The sequence below is a fragment of the Ruditapes philippinarum genome, unplaced genomic scaffold (assembly GCF_026571515.1).
Source record: "Ruditapes philippinarum isolate M1 unplaced genomic scaffold, ASM2657151v2 ctg1274_1_1_1_1, whole genome shotgun sequence".
Taxonomy (NCBI): domain Eukaryota; kingdom Metazoa; phylum Mollusca; class Bivalvia; order Venerida; family Veneridae; genus Ruditapes; species Ruditapes philippinarum.
The window spans coordinates 198,985-213,513 of record NW_026863688.1 but is presented as its reverse complement, the minus strand read 5'-3'; the positions used below and the strand labels follow the sequence as shown (position 1 = coordinate 213,513).

Below are 14,529 nucleotides of genomic sequence, written 5' to 3'. Positions count from 1 at the left end.
ACAACGTTAATTGTATTTAACGTATAATTATATATGTTTACATCCTTGAAACTTAAACCAATTCGTTTTGATCGAATAATCATTATATGGTGAATTGGTAATTATATAAATTAAATAAGAGTTTACATTCAAAGTATAAAATCTATATGCGAAAATCAAGTATTACTCTATCAGTCAGAAGTAGGAAATATAAAATGATATTTCAGTCCAATAAAAAATCTGAACACGAATCCTATCATATTGTAATATGTAAGCCGCCGAATACTATTGACTGCGCTTGTTTGTTTTGATTTTGTTTTGTTTTGATTTATGTTGTGGTTTAGTTTTTGCCCCTGCTCCACAGCTTAAATAATTAAATAAGTCAGACCACTTTCCTACAAGTAATTGTCTTCATAAAATTATATTCCTTACCATGAGTTGTAGCATTTTTAAATATAAATCTAGTCTACCTTTTAATTAATTTACTTTATTTTTGCTTCTTTCTTATTTATTTATTTATCTTCTTATTTTTTTTCTGCAGAAGCATAGTGGGAAAACAGTTTTAAGCCGAGTGTAATCCGCCCAGTCGTCAATATTCAGATAGGTTCTTGGAACAGCAATGTAGTTTTAAGACATTTTATAAACATCAAAGACATTATTTTTCTATCTTGCCTAAGTTTTCTCATGTTCTGAAGATCAACTTCATACTACTGGGAAATTTAATGTCGCTTCAAGACATGTTCCAGTTTCCTGAATTAAGGTGAATTCATTTTATTCATTTTCTTATTTTACTACAAATACCAACCTTTAAGATTTATACACTGAAGTTCACTATAAGTAAGCGATCTGACATCGTAATTGCAAACACTAATTGGATCGTTGAAGTCGATGTCTGCGCCGAATAAATCACCTTTCCCTGAAACAGTATATGTGTACTAATCACATTTTGTAGACATCTTTAAGATTGAACATCTTTTTGCAATCTGTGATATGTAAATTGTTAATATATATATAATAGATGACATATTGTAAGGTTCTTAAAGGAACAAACATCTTTTTGCAATTCTCTGGTATATGATCGTGGATATTTATCATGTTAATATGTCTATTATCCAGGAGACAGATGATCCCAAATGTGCACTGAATAACTTATGGGGTTTAATGCAATTTAATAAGAAGAAAACACGGAGTCTCCAAGGATATACCCAAAACGACAAAACTGCAAATATTACAGAGCCTGTTCTAAACTGCAACCTACTGTCCACGACCGTTTGCGCCACGTTTGTAACATGGACAAAGTGTAGGGGTCATACCTATTAGCGACACGTATTTAGAACTCTTGTAAAGAGAAATACATGTTTTAAGGAGATGAATATTTACAGAAGGTAACCCCTTTTTTCAAAGACTTATTGGATAATTAAACACGTGTATAAATTATGGTCATGGTTAAAGTCATAGAATCAACCAAAAAACAAAAACATGACTTTGAAATAAAACAGAACATTCGTTAATATGTTAAGATTATTATATAAATTGGCCGCCCGCATAGCTGAATAGGGACTGCATAGGATTGGTAATCAAGTGGTCAATAGGGACAGCATAGGATTGGTAATCCAGTGGTCGCTGCTTCGATCATCGGGCGAAGCGTATAACTTTTTTACGTCAATAGATCTTGGACATGGAGTATAATGGTCATTTGTCCATCACCGCTTGTTCAGAAATCATGTGAGATAAGTAGTCAGTCACTTGCAGAGAAATTGGTAATTACTGGTTAGCTATCTAGCAAAGCTGCCGCCGAGATATGACCAAAAGCATACACATGTTTTAAAATCGGCGATAAAATAGAAACACAAACAAGCACGTATAAGTTTAAGTAATACAAAAGAAGCATTCTTACCTAATATTGCAACAACCATGTCCATCTTAAGTATTTCCATGGATCCACTAACTAATAAATACAAATAGCTGGAAGCGTCACCTTTGTGTACTAGAAACTCTCCTGGTGCACAGAATGATTTTCTCGTATGCAAAGCTATGGACCTGAGGCAACCTTGTGTGGCATCTTCAAATATTGGTAAATTAAGAATCTCTTTATGTAAATGCAATCCTAGTTCTCCTTTCATTTCCTCGGGGAAATCTTTCAGTATCTGCAAATCATGAAAAACAACCACGTGTCACTAACGTGTCAAATTACTAAGCAAGCAATTAATAAAATATATAAACCAAAATGATACTAAGTAACAAAGCATTACTGAAGACTTGGGTAGATTGAGCCCGTTCATGAACGACAGTTGTAAATGAAAGCTTCTGACCACACACCTAGCGCCGACTGAAGCGAGCCAACATTAAAACATAAACACGGTGTTTAATAAAGTATTATGAATTTAGAAACATCCACAGATGTTATCATCCGGGGTTGACTATGGGATATTCAATGTTACACTTTCGTGCCATTCAATGTTTTCTCGTTTAGTGCAAAATAATTATTTTATCTTCAAAAATTGCTCAAAACGAGAAAACATACTAGGCGAAGTTTGATAAAAATGGAATAATGAGACGTATTCACAGGTTTATGAACCTTGCGATGAAGACATGTTTTAAACATTTGCTTTCTTGGTTATCTAATAAGGACTATGTAAAAAATGTAATACATGTATTTTTATGAAGCTATATGTTTGCTGCACTCGTTACGATAACATTACTTCACTATTGTACAACGTTTTAAAGAACAAAATACAAATGAATTTCGCAGTCTATTTAAGGGATTATTTATTTTATGAAAATAACAAAGAAATAAACCATTTACATACAAACAAATAAAACTATTAACGAAACATCTACATATTGTAGATTTTAGGCATAAAATGAATCAGTATTAACATATTTCTCATTCCTTATTAAACTTGATTCTTGGCTGAAAAACGTATATAAAGATTCCACATGAATTTTAAATTTCCGATTTTGTTTGCACATTCCCTAACCGAGATTTTCAAAGTAACCACAAACTGTTTTGTTTGTTTGTTTGATTGGGTTTTACGTCACACCGACACAGTATATGTCAATTGGCGACGTTCGGAGGAAGACCTCAGGTGCCCTTCCGTGCAGTATATCAGGCACGAACAGGCACCTGAGTAGAACCACCGACGTTCCGTAAGCTAGCTGGATAGCTTCCTTACATGAAAGAGTCCAAAGTCGCTGTCGGGATTCGAACCAACAGCGGTGAGGGGCAAGTGGTTTGAAGTCAACGACCTTAACCACTCGGCCACGGACGAGCCCTTTTGTCTATTTTTTTGCGGAACAAGTCATGTTGTTTAGAATATATGTGTATTTGAAATTAACAAAATGGAATATTTAACGATTGTAAATGCATACCTCGTTTGTTTCTATACCATTATTTATTGACCACATGGTTTGAAAATATTCTTGCATTCGCTGTTTCAATGGCTTTGGAATATCATATGCACGGAAAAAATCTGAAAGCAAAATATGAGTTAAATCTATTATTTGTTATATGAAAGTACCCTAAATTGTAAACTACTATTTGTCAGTATCCTTAAACCTTAACTATATATATATGTATATGACAGTTCCTCAAAACTTTATTTTACTGGACATGTAGTGTCCCAAAGACTTAACTATATACATGTATGACATTTCCTAAAACTTTCACTATACAGTGTATATGACTGCATGCATTAACCTTAACCGTGCACAATACTTTTTAAACCTTAACAATAAATGTCAGATTCCTTTAATCTAACTACGAATGAGAGTTTCCTTAAACCTTAACTACACATGACAGTTTCCTCAACCGATAACTACATACGATAACTACATACGACAGTTTTCTTAAACCTTAACTATATAATTTATGACAGATTCCTTAAACCCTAACTACATATTACAGTTTCCTCAAACTTTATCTATATATGTCACTTCCCTCAAACCTAAACTAAATATGTCAGTTTCCTCGAACCTTAACACTGTTTGATGTTTTCTCAAAACCTTACTACATGACAGTTTCCTAAATATAACAATACGCTCGAATTATGGCTAGAATGCAGCATGGAGACTTATAGGCAATAGCGAGATATACGTGGATTTTCATTTGCATTTATTGCTGCAATGCGATGTTACATTAAATTGTTGTACAAAAGAGTTAATTGCAAATGTGTATCCTGCACGTGTCTATGGCGACGTTGTTAACACAACGTTGTGATTAAAGCCTAAACTTTATGACCCTTGACGCTTCAATGAGTGCGTCGCCAACAAATGCAGTCATTTAAGTCGTAAAATGTGGGATTCTGATATAAATGTTGAAATAAAAAAGACATCGCTCGCGGAAAATTGTCTATCTAGCTTCCAGTGAGAATATTACGAGTGTAATAGTCCAAGCAAATAAAACAAAGACTCATTTAACATGACTATATATTATTATGGACATCACAATATTGTCAAGTCTACCTTAAAGCAAACTGGCCTTCAGATGGTTAAATAAATACATTGAAATAAAATTTCAAGTAAACGGTAAATACTGATATGATTTAGTAAGGTTTAATGTGTAAATTCATTATAACTAATCACAATCACGTGGTACTAGAAAAAAAACCCGGATGAAAGAATTCTGCAGTATAATATTTATAAAGATAGTATTTCCCGTCGGCGGAAAAGCGAACTGTTTGTTTTCAGAGCAATGATGTTAAAATATGAACATTTCGAAGTGTCTCTTCGATTTCTTTCAACTATATATTATTTTTGAAGAGGGAGATTGAAATATAAGCAAGACGACAAATTTACTGTTATCGTCTGGAGGCCTGCTGCTTAAAAGGGAAAGTTTGAATGTGAAGGGACCGAAAATATTTTTTCTAAGATTTTTGTATAACTAGATGTATGTCTAGACAATTAACTCGTGTACAAAATTTCAGATCATTCACTCACTCCGTTTCCCAGAAAAAACTCATTTTTATTTAGCAAATTGGCCAAAAATAATGAAAACCTTTGCAACGCTTTTCACTCAAATCGGCCAAAAATCTCATTAAAAAATAATCAATTTAAAACGGTGTACATTTATATATTATCTATTACTCGGTTTTCAAAGTTAAGTGTATAAATTGGTTAAAAAAGATTTTCAAATTTTATCATTTTAGGCTATTGGACCTCAGTGGAGTTCCTTTAAAGGAACATTATGCCTCAGAAACGAAATTTTCTTCATTCTATAGAAAGGGAAAATATGAATTTTTAAACATTTAAATAATAGTTTGAGAGAATGTTAGATACTTTTCATCTAAAGAAAGAAGCGCTCAATGTGAAACTATTTGTCATGAAAGTAGCGAAATGTAAACAAAGTAGTATAATAACTTCCATACAAAATACTAAAACAATATAACTATACTAATTGCCCAAAGGGAACAGAAGCAAAAGATGGTTCAGATTATTGGCCAATTACTAACTTTTTGAAAACTATTACATTAGACCAAAAAAAAAAAATTGAGAAATGAAATAAAAACGTTGCTGTGTCATAATGCGCCGTTAATAGTTGACTTACCTTTTAAATCTTTAGTTTTGGAATGGAAGTTAGCTCGTCTCTGGTACATACGTTGTATTAATGCTGTAACATTACCAAATACTACTGCGTGCATCAATGCTGGAACCAGAAATAATCTCATCTTATATCAACTGTTTTATTATTCTTAAATGATTATTCACGTTTAACGATATGCCATAGCAGCGTACGAGTCCAATATAATCAGTATTGTATTCAACATTTTTTAATTATCTCTTAAAAACTTACCACCAAATGTTTGACATTTTGACAGAACTTTGTTACATGTACTTTTAGTACAATAAGAATTTGATATGTTTTCTTTAGACTCGCAAAATGAATGGAAACGAGGCTAGATGGTGAAAAAAGTGATTTGATATGGATTTTTGGACACTAGGCTTTATTGATAATATTGGATCCAATAATGATTTCTTTTAGAATATCACATGGAGCAAAAGCTGGAAGTTCATTGGTCATAATTCATAAGGTATGTAAAATACTATATACATGTAACGAGACGAAGGTATGAAAAATGTCATTTAGCAATTTCAAACGCTTTGCTACAGGCGTTACTTCAAATTAGCAATATGGCCGAAAGACAAGAAGAAGTGTTTTTCACGCCTCTGAAATAAAATTTTCATCCGTTCAATTTCCATACTTATAATTAAATTCATATATTTAAATGTGCATGCAATCATTATTTCGAGGGTAATCATTATTTCGAGGAGGCAAGTCTTTTTCTAGCCCCAATCACAAATATATTCCCTATTTAAGTGAAAAAAACTCTTCATGAATAAGTGCAGTACTTTGTGACTACGGTCCATCGATTTCTATGGCTGAAAATGCAGGTTATTTTCAAAAGAGTTGATTGTAAGAAAAGGCCAGAAATAATAACAACATGACGCCAATTCATTTCAATGTATGATGTCATCGATACGTCATGAAAATCTGTATCCGGTGTACGTTCTATTTTGTTTCGCTATCAATGCATAGAACGGGAACAAAAATTGTGTTTCAAACAATGTGATATGACATATATCTTACTGATGAATTATAACGATATCTCATCGAAAATAACAAGACAAAAATGAAATACAAATTGTGATTCAAACAATGTGATATGACATATATCTTACTGATGAATTATAATGATATCTCATCGAAAATAACAAGACAAAAATGAAATACAAATTGTGATTCAAACAATGTGATATGACATATATTTCACTGATGAATTATCATGATATCTCATCGAAAATAACAAGATCCATTGATTGTAAAATGAATACATTATAGCTATAAACGGGTATACACACCTCCTATTATCATAGCACATATAGAGAATATCTTCTCGGAGTTCGTGTTGGCCGACACATTACCAAAGCCAACACTTGTGAGGCTACTACAGGTGAAGTATAGGGCAGATAAATAACTCATCATTATGTCAGGTTTGATGGTCTCATTATCACTTGTGTTACCACCTATATAATTATTCAGATGTAGTCTCTCACTCAGCTCGAACAACCAGCCTGAAAAAAGAAATAGTTCGCATTACTACAGTAGGTCTTTCGGTTTCGACGAACAAGTGTATATAATGTATTTTTCAGCTTAAAGCTGCACGCCTCCAGATGAGCAAAATATTTAAAGAAATTCAGTCGTTAGAAAAATATATTAAGATCTTAAAGAAAAGTAAAACAGAATGAATGTTTAATTAATTATTTACATGTTACGCCCGATTAATGACTGACTTTTGCAGTATTCAACACCATAATGTTACTGCGTTACTAACGCAGTAAGGGCTATTTTTGCACATTTTGACCACTTTTTGGTAATTTACGTGGATAATTAGTGCCTATATGCAATGTGTCAATTCAGTTATTGTCTTTGTAAACCGTCACAATATTTTACTTTAAAATACATTTTCAAAATTTTCACGAACATAAGGATGAATCTAGAGCCATGCTGCTTTAAAGCAATTGTGTTGTTCACCTCTTTTTATTATTCATACAAAGAAGGTAAGTTTGTAATTAAATACGGATGAAATGTTTATAATCCTGTTCAATGTTCCCAGCAAGCTATATTACTTAGTTTTTTAGCTATGCTATGCTGTATAAAGTTATGTTATGTAATACAAAGTTATGTTATGCTAAGTTAGATAAATGGATGATATTGAATAGTTTTCTCAATATACTATTCAACCATCTTGCAAGTCTTATTTTATGTTCGTTGCCAACCAAATTTCCTAGCTATTATCATTGCATGCTGAACTGTTCAAATACGTTCACACGTGTAATAATTATTAAGTGAAAAATAATTGACAATACATTTTATACTATAACTATACATAAAATATCAACATGACAAACAGCGCTTCTATAATTGGCATATAATGCACAAACAATGGTAATCTCTATATTTTAGCTACAATTTGAATTGCATTTCAAATCAGATAATTTTAAGCAATTTATGCACATTTCTAAATCCCCAACCTGATTTTATGCAGTACAGATGTACTTTGAGATATCTTTACAAAAATAAATTGATAGATACTATGACAGATTGACTTGATTACAGTGATTGTGAGGGAAAGATAAGAAGCCGTTTTACAGCTAATACATCATCGTCAACCTCGTTTTAGTGTCAGTGATTACCGCATTTTTCTATCTGTGTTAAATATGTGTTTTATGACATATTAGGTTGTATTGGACGTGGTCAAAAGGTCCATGTCAAATGATAAATTGATGAGTTTAACATAAAAAATGTGACACCTGTGATGCTTAAAAGGAACTCCGCTGAGGATTTTTGACATGACTGGATTTGAAATAATTTTCCGAGATTAGTGTTCCATTTGCTGTAGCTCTCTATATATAGAATAACTATTCTTATTGTAAAAATGAACCAAAATTTAAAAAGCGTTGCGACGCTTTTCTCTCAAATCGGGCTAAAGATTGCATAAAAATCGATCATTTATTTCTTGGTGATTCTTAATGATTTGTTGCATATCTTTCTGTTTTAAGCATACTAGCTGATCTATTTAAGAGCTAATTATAAATTTATATTTTTATCTATAATTTAAAATTAGTTTAAAGAATTAGTTTAAAAACATAATTCGAATTTCGTATAATTTAGAATGTGTATGTTATTTAACACGCACAGGTGTTGCACGTAAATAAAATAAAATGGTCCAGAAAGAAATGCTGTTTTTAGGGACAGATTTAATCGTTTAGCAATGATTCCTTGCATATTCATTTCGCTCTTGAAGAACTACTTGTACACCAAAAAAATTCTCCTGTGCAGTTCACATAGGTATTTTGTAAGTTTTTATTTTTAAATAAACAATGATTTTGTTAACTTCAGTCGCCAAAATTATATAGCTTCATAAACGTGAAATAAAGTATATACAATCGCTTATATATTGTAACCATGACATAGTGACAAATTGCGGACCGGGTAGGTCGCCCAAGACAAAATATATGAAATAGTTACATGCTCGATTTCCCTGATTACATTCATTGACGGCATTTTACATTCAACGGCCTCATCGCCACCAACCATGCCCTGAAGCACGACTTTAACGGTAAGCAAACTTCAACCTCTATAAAGTAAAGTCTTACTTGCTGATTTGTGGTCTTCGAACTCAACATGGCCAATGGCGTACCATATACAGGCAAGCCAGTGAGCCAGTAGGGTAAACATACTCATGAGTAGAGCTAACACAAGGGCACTATACTGTGAGAATCTATCTATCTTCTGAAGCAACCTTGCGAGACGGATTAAACGAGCAACTTTGAGCAAATGAACAGGCGCTTCCTGGAATTAAGAAAGAATAATAGAGAATTAGTAAGTAAATAAATGTTAAGTTAACATTGGCATACAAATAAGAAACTATCAATTACATGCACCGGTTAGTCTAATCAGCACGTGACCGTTAAAATAGTTTTGATTTCCTGTACGAACGAGCGTATAGAAAATCTTTATAATCTTTTTTTATTATTCATATTAGCTTAATAGTCTATTGTTGTATCATAATAATAAAGACTAATAATAATGATGATAATGATGATAATAGTGATGATGATGATAATGATAATAATGAAACAAATTATAACAATAAACGTTCTTTACAGATCTACAAATATTTGTTCTTTGGTATACAAATACATTTATTGCGTTTATTTACAATTATGTTTTGAACAGGAACAGAACTGTCTTTTTATTTTCGAAACATCCCCGTATATTTTATCATATAACTGGAAGAGTATTGATACCAATCATGGAAGATAAAAGTTAAAATGGTTGTGGTTATGCTGGTATAAAGAAAAGAAAACAGCAGTGTCTAAAAATATATTCAGTAGTCAGAAACGCTGCTTTTATAATTATAATGCACCAATGATTACACCATGTGTTTGTAACGTCTATTTTCATTGGATGCTTCTGGTTTTCATATTGTTTATACACGGTTACTCTAAATGTATGCATTAATTTTGACATCCATCGCAGAAATAAATAGATAAATTAACTAATCAGAAAACAGAAATATGCTGTATTACAAATTCGATATGTTATACATAGGGTTAGAAAAAATATGCAGCCTGACAGGAACTTAATACCCATACCCTTGAAACACCGTACTACGGTTTAACTAACTAAGCACATGTATATATTACACGTTTTCTTCCCTAATTGGTCAACAGTTTCATACCGTAACAGATATAAAATTATTTGACTATGTACAAACGGTTATTTACTTGATACACCTCGACTAACGCGGCACGGATCAGATGAAGTTACACGTACATATAACTTGATCAAAATTACTGATAACAAATAATATAATAACATGAAACGTTTTGACTTGTGAATGTTCATATAACCTCATTAGTAACTATGACAATTATTCCAACACTATTATCAATCAGAGAAGTAGAAAATTAAATTTATCCTTTAAAGTTACCGGCATCTGCTTTTTTCACACCTACGGGCACCTGCATGCGGAAGTGAACATTTTATCGGAACGCGAGATTTATACTTATGGGAATTGTTATATCGAATAGCATATAAATGATGTAGGTCGTGTCGCGTAAACTGCAAACTTCACCTTTATATCTCGAGTGACATCAGTTTCATTGATGATACAGAATTTTAATTTCGTTTTTTTCCATTATGCAATGGAATCAAATCATAAAAGGGATGCAAATATTCAATATTCATCAAATAGCACGCTCAATGCGAATAAAGAAATTGTGAGAGAGAAAAGCTATATTGAATTTCGCTTTGATGTTGTTTTAGTTATTGTTTGTTCAGTCTTATATAAAATAATATTCTGTGTACTTTTAGATAGATCTATTTTATGATAGACAGTACCCGATTTTTTACCATAATATAAACCTCCCTTGATAAATGCGGCAGCCATTATGAGGGTCAATTTTCTATGATAATATAAATGACAAAATATGAAAAAATATCAATATAAACTGCTGATTAAGGTTAATTATCAATTATTATATACATATAAAGGAAATTATTATTGTGGCACCACTATTTAAACATTTTGTATCCATTTTCATGAAGTTGATAGAATTATGAGAGATTCAGTCTTATCTAAGGCTTATAAAACATTGGGCATGACCCTCAAAATGGTGGCCGGGGGGGGGGGGTAATATTTGCTACATGTATGGGAAAAGCTTCTATACTCAAAATGGTCAGACAAAAGTAATAAAGTAATAAAGTTGATGTTTTAATTAGGGTAACGGTCACAACCTAATTTATTATCCCTTACATGGAAGCTAAGGTCTATAGTGTCTTAAGTTTCTGCCTCTCGATACAAACATCTTGAAACTCATGACCGATTCCCTTGTCATAATCTAGTTTCTTGTTTGTTTTGTTTGATTTACGGCGCACCAACACAATTTAGGTAATATACCATCGAAACATGGAAACAAAAAGATTTTGGCTAACTTCGAATGTTACCAGTAAAAACAACACCCATCTGCTGTAGCTAAGCGATGCACAGACTCCAATAATTCGAGCCCATTTAGTCGCCTTTTACGCACGCAGCGATAAACGGTGGTTGTAATCTGATGACTTAACTCTTAAAGGCAACCTCTCAGCCACAAGGGGAACCAAGTTCCGTCATTAACTGAAGCAGATTCAAGAAATTGTTTCATAATCGAGGTAAAATAAATACGTTTAGGCTAAATATTATTTACAAGACTATTTTTAGTGTATACTCGACGGTGTATACGCGATGATTCATTGACGTCACGGTGACATGACACATATAATTGATAATAACGGGAACGCCAATAAGCTTCCCAGATAATAACAACAAGAGTAATGTGTTTCTCAAATCTCCGCGTAATTATCACATACCCGGTGTAATATCCACGTGCTGTGTTATTACCACGCCTGTGATAATCACTCCACACCGGAACACTAAGTCCAAGAACTTTTCATTTAATTCTGACAGACAAGCGAGAAAGTAACATTTTTCCCAATAATGTACTGGATCAACCCTCATCACACACATTTCATTGCTGTTCGTTATATACATGTTCAACAAATAAATTAAATAAAAAAAACACTTACCGTACTAATTTTGAATATATACAAGAAATCAAAAGGAATGGCGGCTAGAAGATCAAGCAGAAACCAACCCTTGATGTAGTTGATAGCTATGAGCCGGGCCTCGTACACTACTTGGCCCCCTTTATTTACAAACGAGGTACGAAAGTTGAACAAAATATCTGTAATAAAAAATTAAAACATAAAAGGAGATACACTCGGTTTTGTCATCTAATCCGAGGGTACAAGTTACAGCTAGGTATATATATATATCGATAATAAGCGATAAAGGTAGTGCACCGTGAAGCTATAACGGTAAAAATTGTTTTGAAATTTGCCGAGTTCCGGATAACATCTATCAAAAGATTCATACAAGGAATTGCTTGCGTCACTTTATCTAAAGATACACATTTTCCTTCTGATCATACAATTTATAACGTCTAAAAAGGTTCCTAGTGAAATACGGCTTATATTGATCTAATAATTCTACATGTATTAATAAAAAAAAAAAGCGATTTTCGATTTTTAACAAAACATCATTTTAATTTTTAATAATTATGTTCACACATGTTTTATATGGTAATTACAGCCATGAATGTACAAAATATGTTCTTTCTGCTTGTATTTAAAAATAAATTTAGTTTTTAAAATTGAATTATTTTGCAAAAAGGGGCATTATTCTATGGCCTTTTGGAACCGGAAAAGGGGACATGAGGTATATTGGTAAGTGTGTCTACCTTTCACTCAAGAGCTCAAATAATCTGACGATTTATTTTTTAATTTTAAGATTTACACTTAACCTACAGGTGTCAACATACTCTACTAATTCTAATGCAACAAATGCAGCCCAAGATCAACCGGCACTGCACCGTCAGCTATTCAGTCAGAGTAAATATTTTGAAATTAATCCTAAAAGTGATGAATAGTTTTGTTATTTTTTTCTAGTCCTCCGAGATCATTAATTGATTCCTTCACTTTTAAAAGAGAGAATACCTCATAAGCCGGTGTTAACCGCATAAGCCGGTGCTAGAGGGCGTGATAGTTTTGAAAACCGCATAAGGGGGCGTGACAGATACACATGGCATTATCTCTCATGAACAGACTCAATAGAAAAAGTAAAAACAAGATTGTAATTGTTAAATATATGCAGATTATGTTCACATTGAAAGAGGGTCAAGTTTATTTAAAGATATACTATGATAATCCTTGTGTAAAATATTATAATCACAGAAATTTGATGAAATCTACGAAATTCTTATCGAATGTGTCTAATTTGTATAAAAGAATGAATAAATTATGTTTTTAAGCTGCTTTCCCTATTACAAACCAAGTAAAGTTGGTCTTTTCTTAAACAAAACAAACATTTTTTATTGACATTATATATATTCATATTGTAACCACATATATAATAATTATAGTATAGAATTTTAAACATAACATATTTACTTCGTGTGAAGTCAAAACATGTTTATTTTATATTTTCAAAGAGACTGTGTAGCAATTATCAATATTTTCTTATTCTGAATTTTAGCATAGTATATCTTTAAAATATTTAGCGTGCTAAAGGTAAAATAAAGAATATATATATACTTACAATAGATAAATTAAAAACTTACCAAACATAAATAAAATTTCAACAACAACATCGGAATAAATAGAATCTCTCTGGTTGTTTTTCTCAGTAAGTGTGAATGCGGCGTTATACGGTACAAGTATGGCAGTGTAAAATGTACACAGTAATATCAACCAATCCCAGCCAATCTTGAATATCCCGTAATGAATTAGGATGAATTTGGACTTTTTCACTTCTTGAACTTTATATTCTGGCATTTTCGCAGACATTGAGCTAAACTGTAAAACAAATAAATCTACAAGAATAAACATAAATAATGGAAATTGACATTCATACACAAATATACTGAAAATATCTAAACATCAACACAGATTTATTAAAACGATAACTGTATCACATTTCAATTGAATTATAAAATGCATAAAATTTCTCTTATGATTCGTTTTCAAAATATGTTTTTCAAAATTACACCAAATTCCATAATCATTCAATTTTAAATCAATCCATCCTTAGTGATTCTACGTTTAAAGCGACATCCTTTCTACAACGACCTAATTCTTACTACCCCTTGAGAAGATTTTTTTATTGAGTCATACGGCGTCCTCGTGCATTTTTTTTTCAGGTAGAAGAACCGATGTTCAATAGGCTAGCTTAATGACGCCCCTACCCCTTGAGGTACATTACTATATATTGCATCTGAATATAACAACTCCCTGACTGATGCGACAAGCGACCTGTATTTATGTCCCAAACCAGCATTTTCAGTTAGTCTATTCAAAACGACTTCCTTAAAGTTTATTCAAATATCTTATAAGAAAAGAAATATAAATGAAGTTCAAACAGAGAAACACAAAAACAGTATTTTTTCTAA

At 32.1% G+C, this 14,529-nt stretch overlaps 1 protein-coding gene across 2 annotated transcripts in view; it reads right to left on the bottom strand.

The window, feature by feature from the left end:
* Nucleotides 1-14,529, bottom strand: part of LOC132722994 (potassium voltage-gated channel subfamily H member 8-like) — a 118,652-nt gene that overhangs the window by 11,594 nt on the left and 92,529 nt on the right. For both annotated transcript variants that reach the window (XM_060707641.1, XM_060707640.1), the window contains exons 6-13: nt 13,702-13,936; nt 12,110-12,267; nt 9,136-9,331; nt 6,838-7,050; nt 5,525-5,623; nt 3,352-3,452; nt 1,877-2,126; nt 785-895 (exon numbers count right to left, since the gene is read on the bottom strand). In XM_060707641.1, the coding sequence (XP_060563624.1) occupies nt 785-895; nt 1,877-2,126; nt 3,352-3,452; nt 5,525-5,623; nt 6,838-7,050; nt 9,136-9,331; nt 12,110-12,267; nt 13,702-13,936 (1,363 nt within the window). The remainder of the gene's footprint in view (nt 1-784; nt 896-1,876; nt 2,127-3,351; nt 3,453-5,524; nt 5,624-6,837; nt 7,051-9,135; nt 9,332-12,109; nt 12,268-13,701; nt 13,937-14,529) is intronic.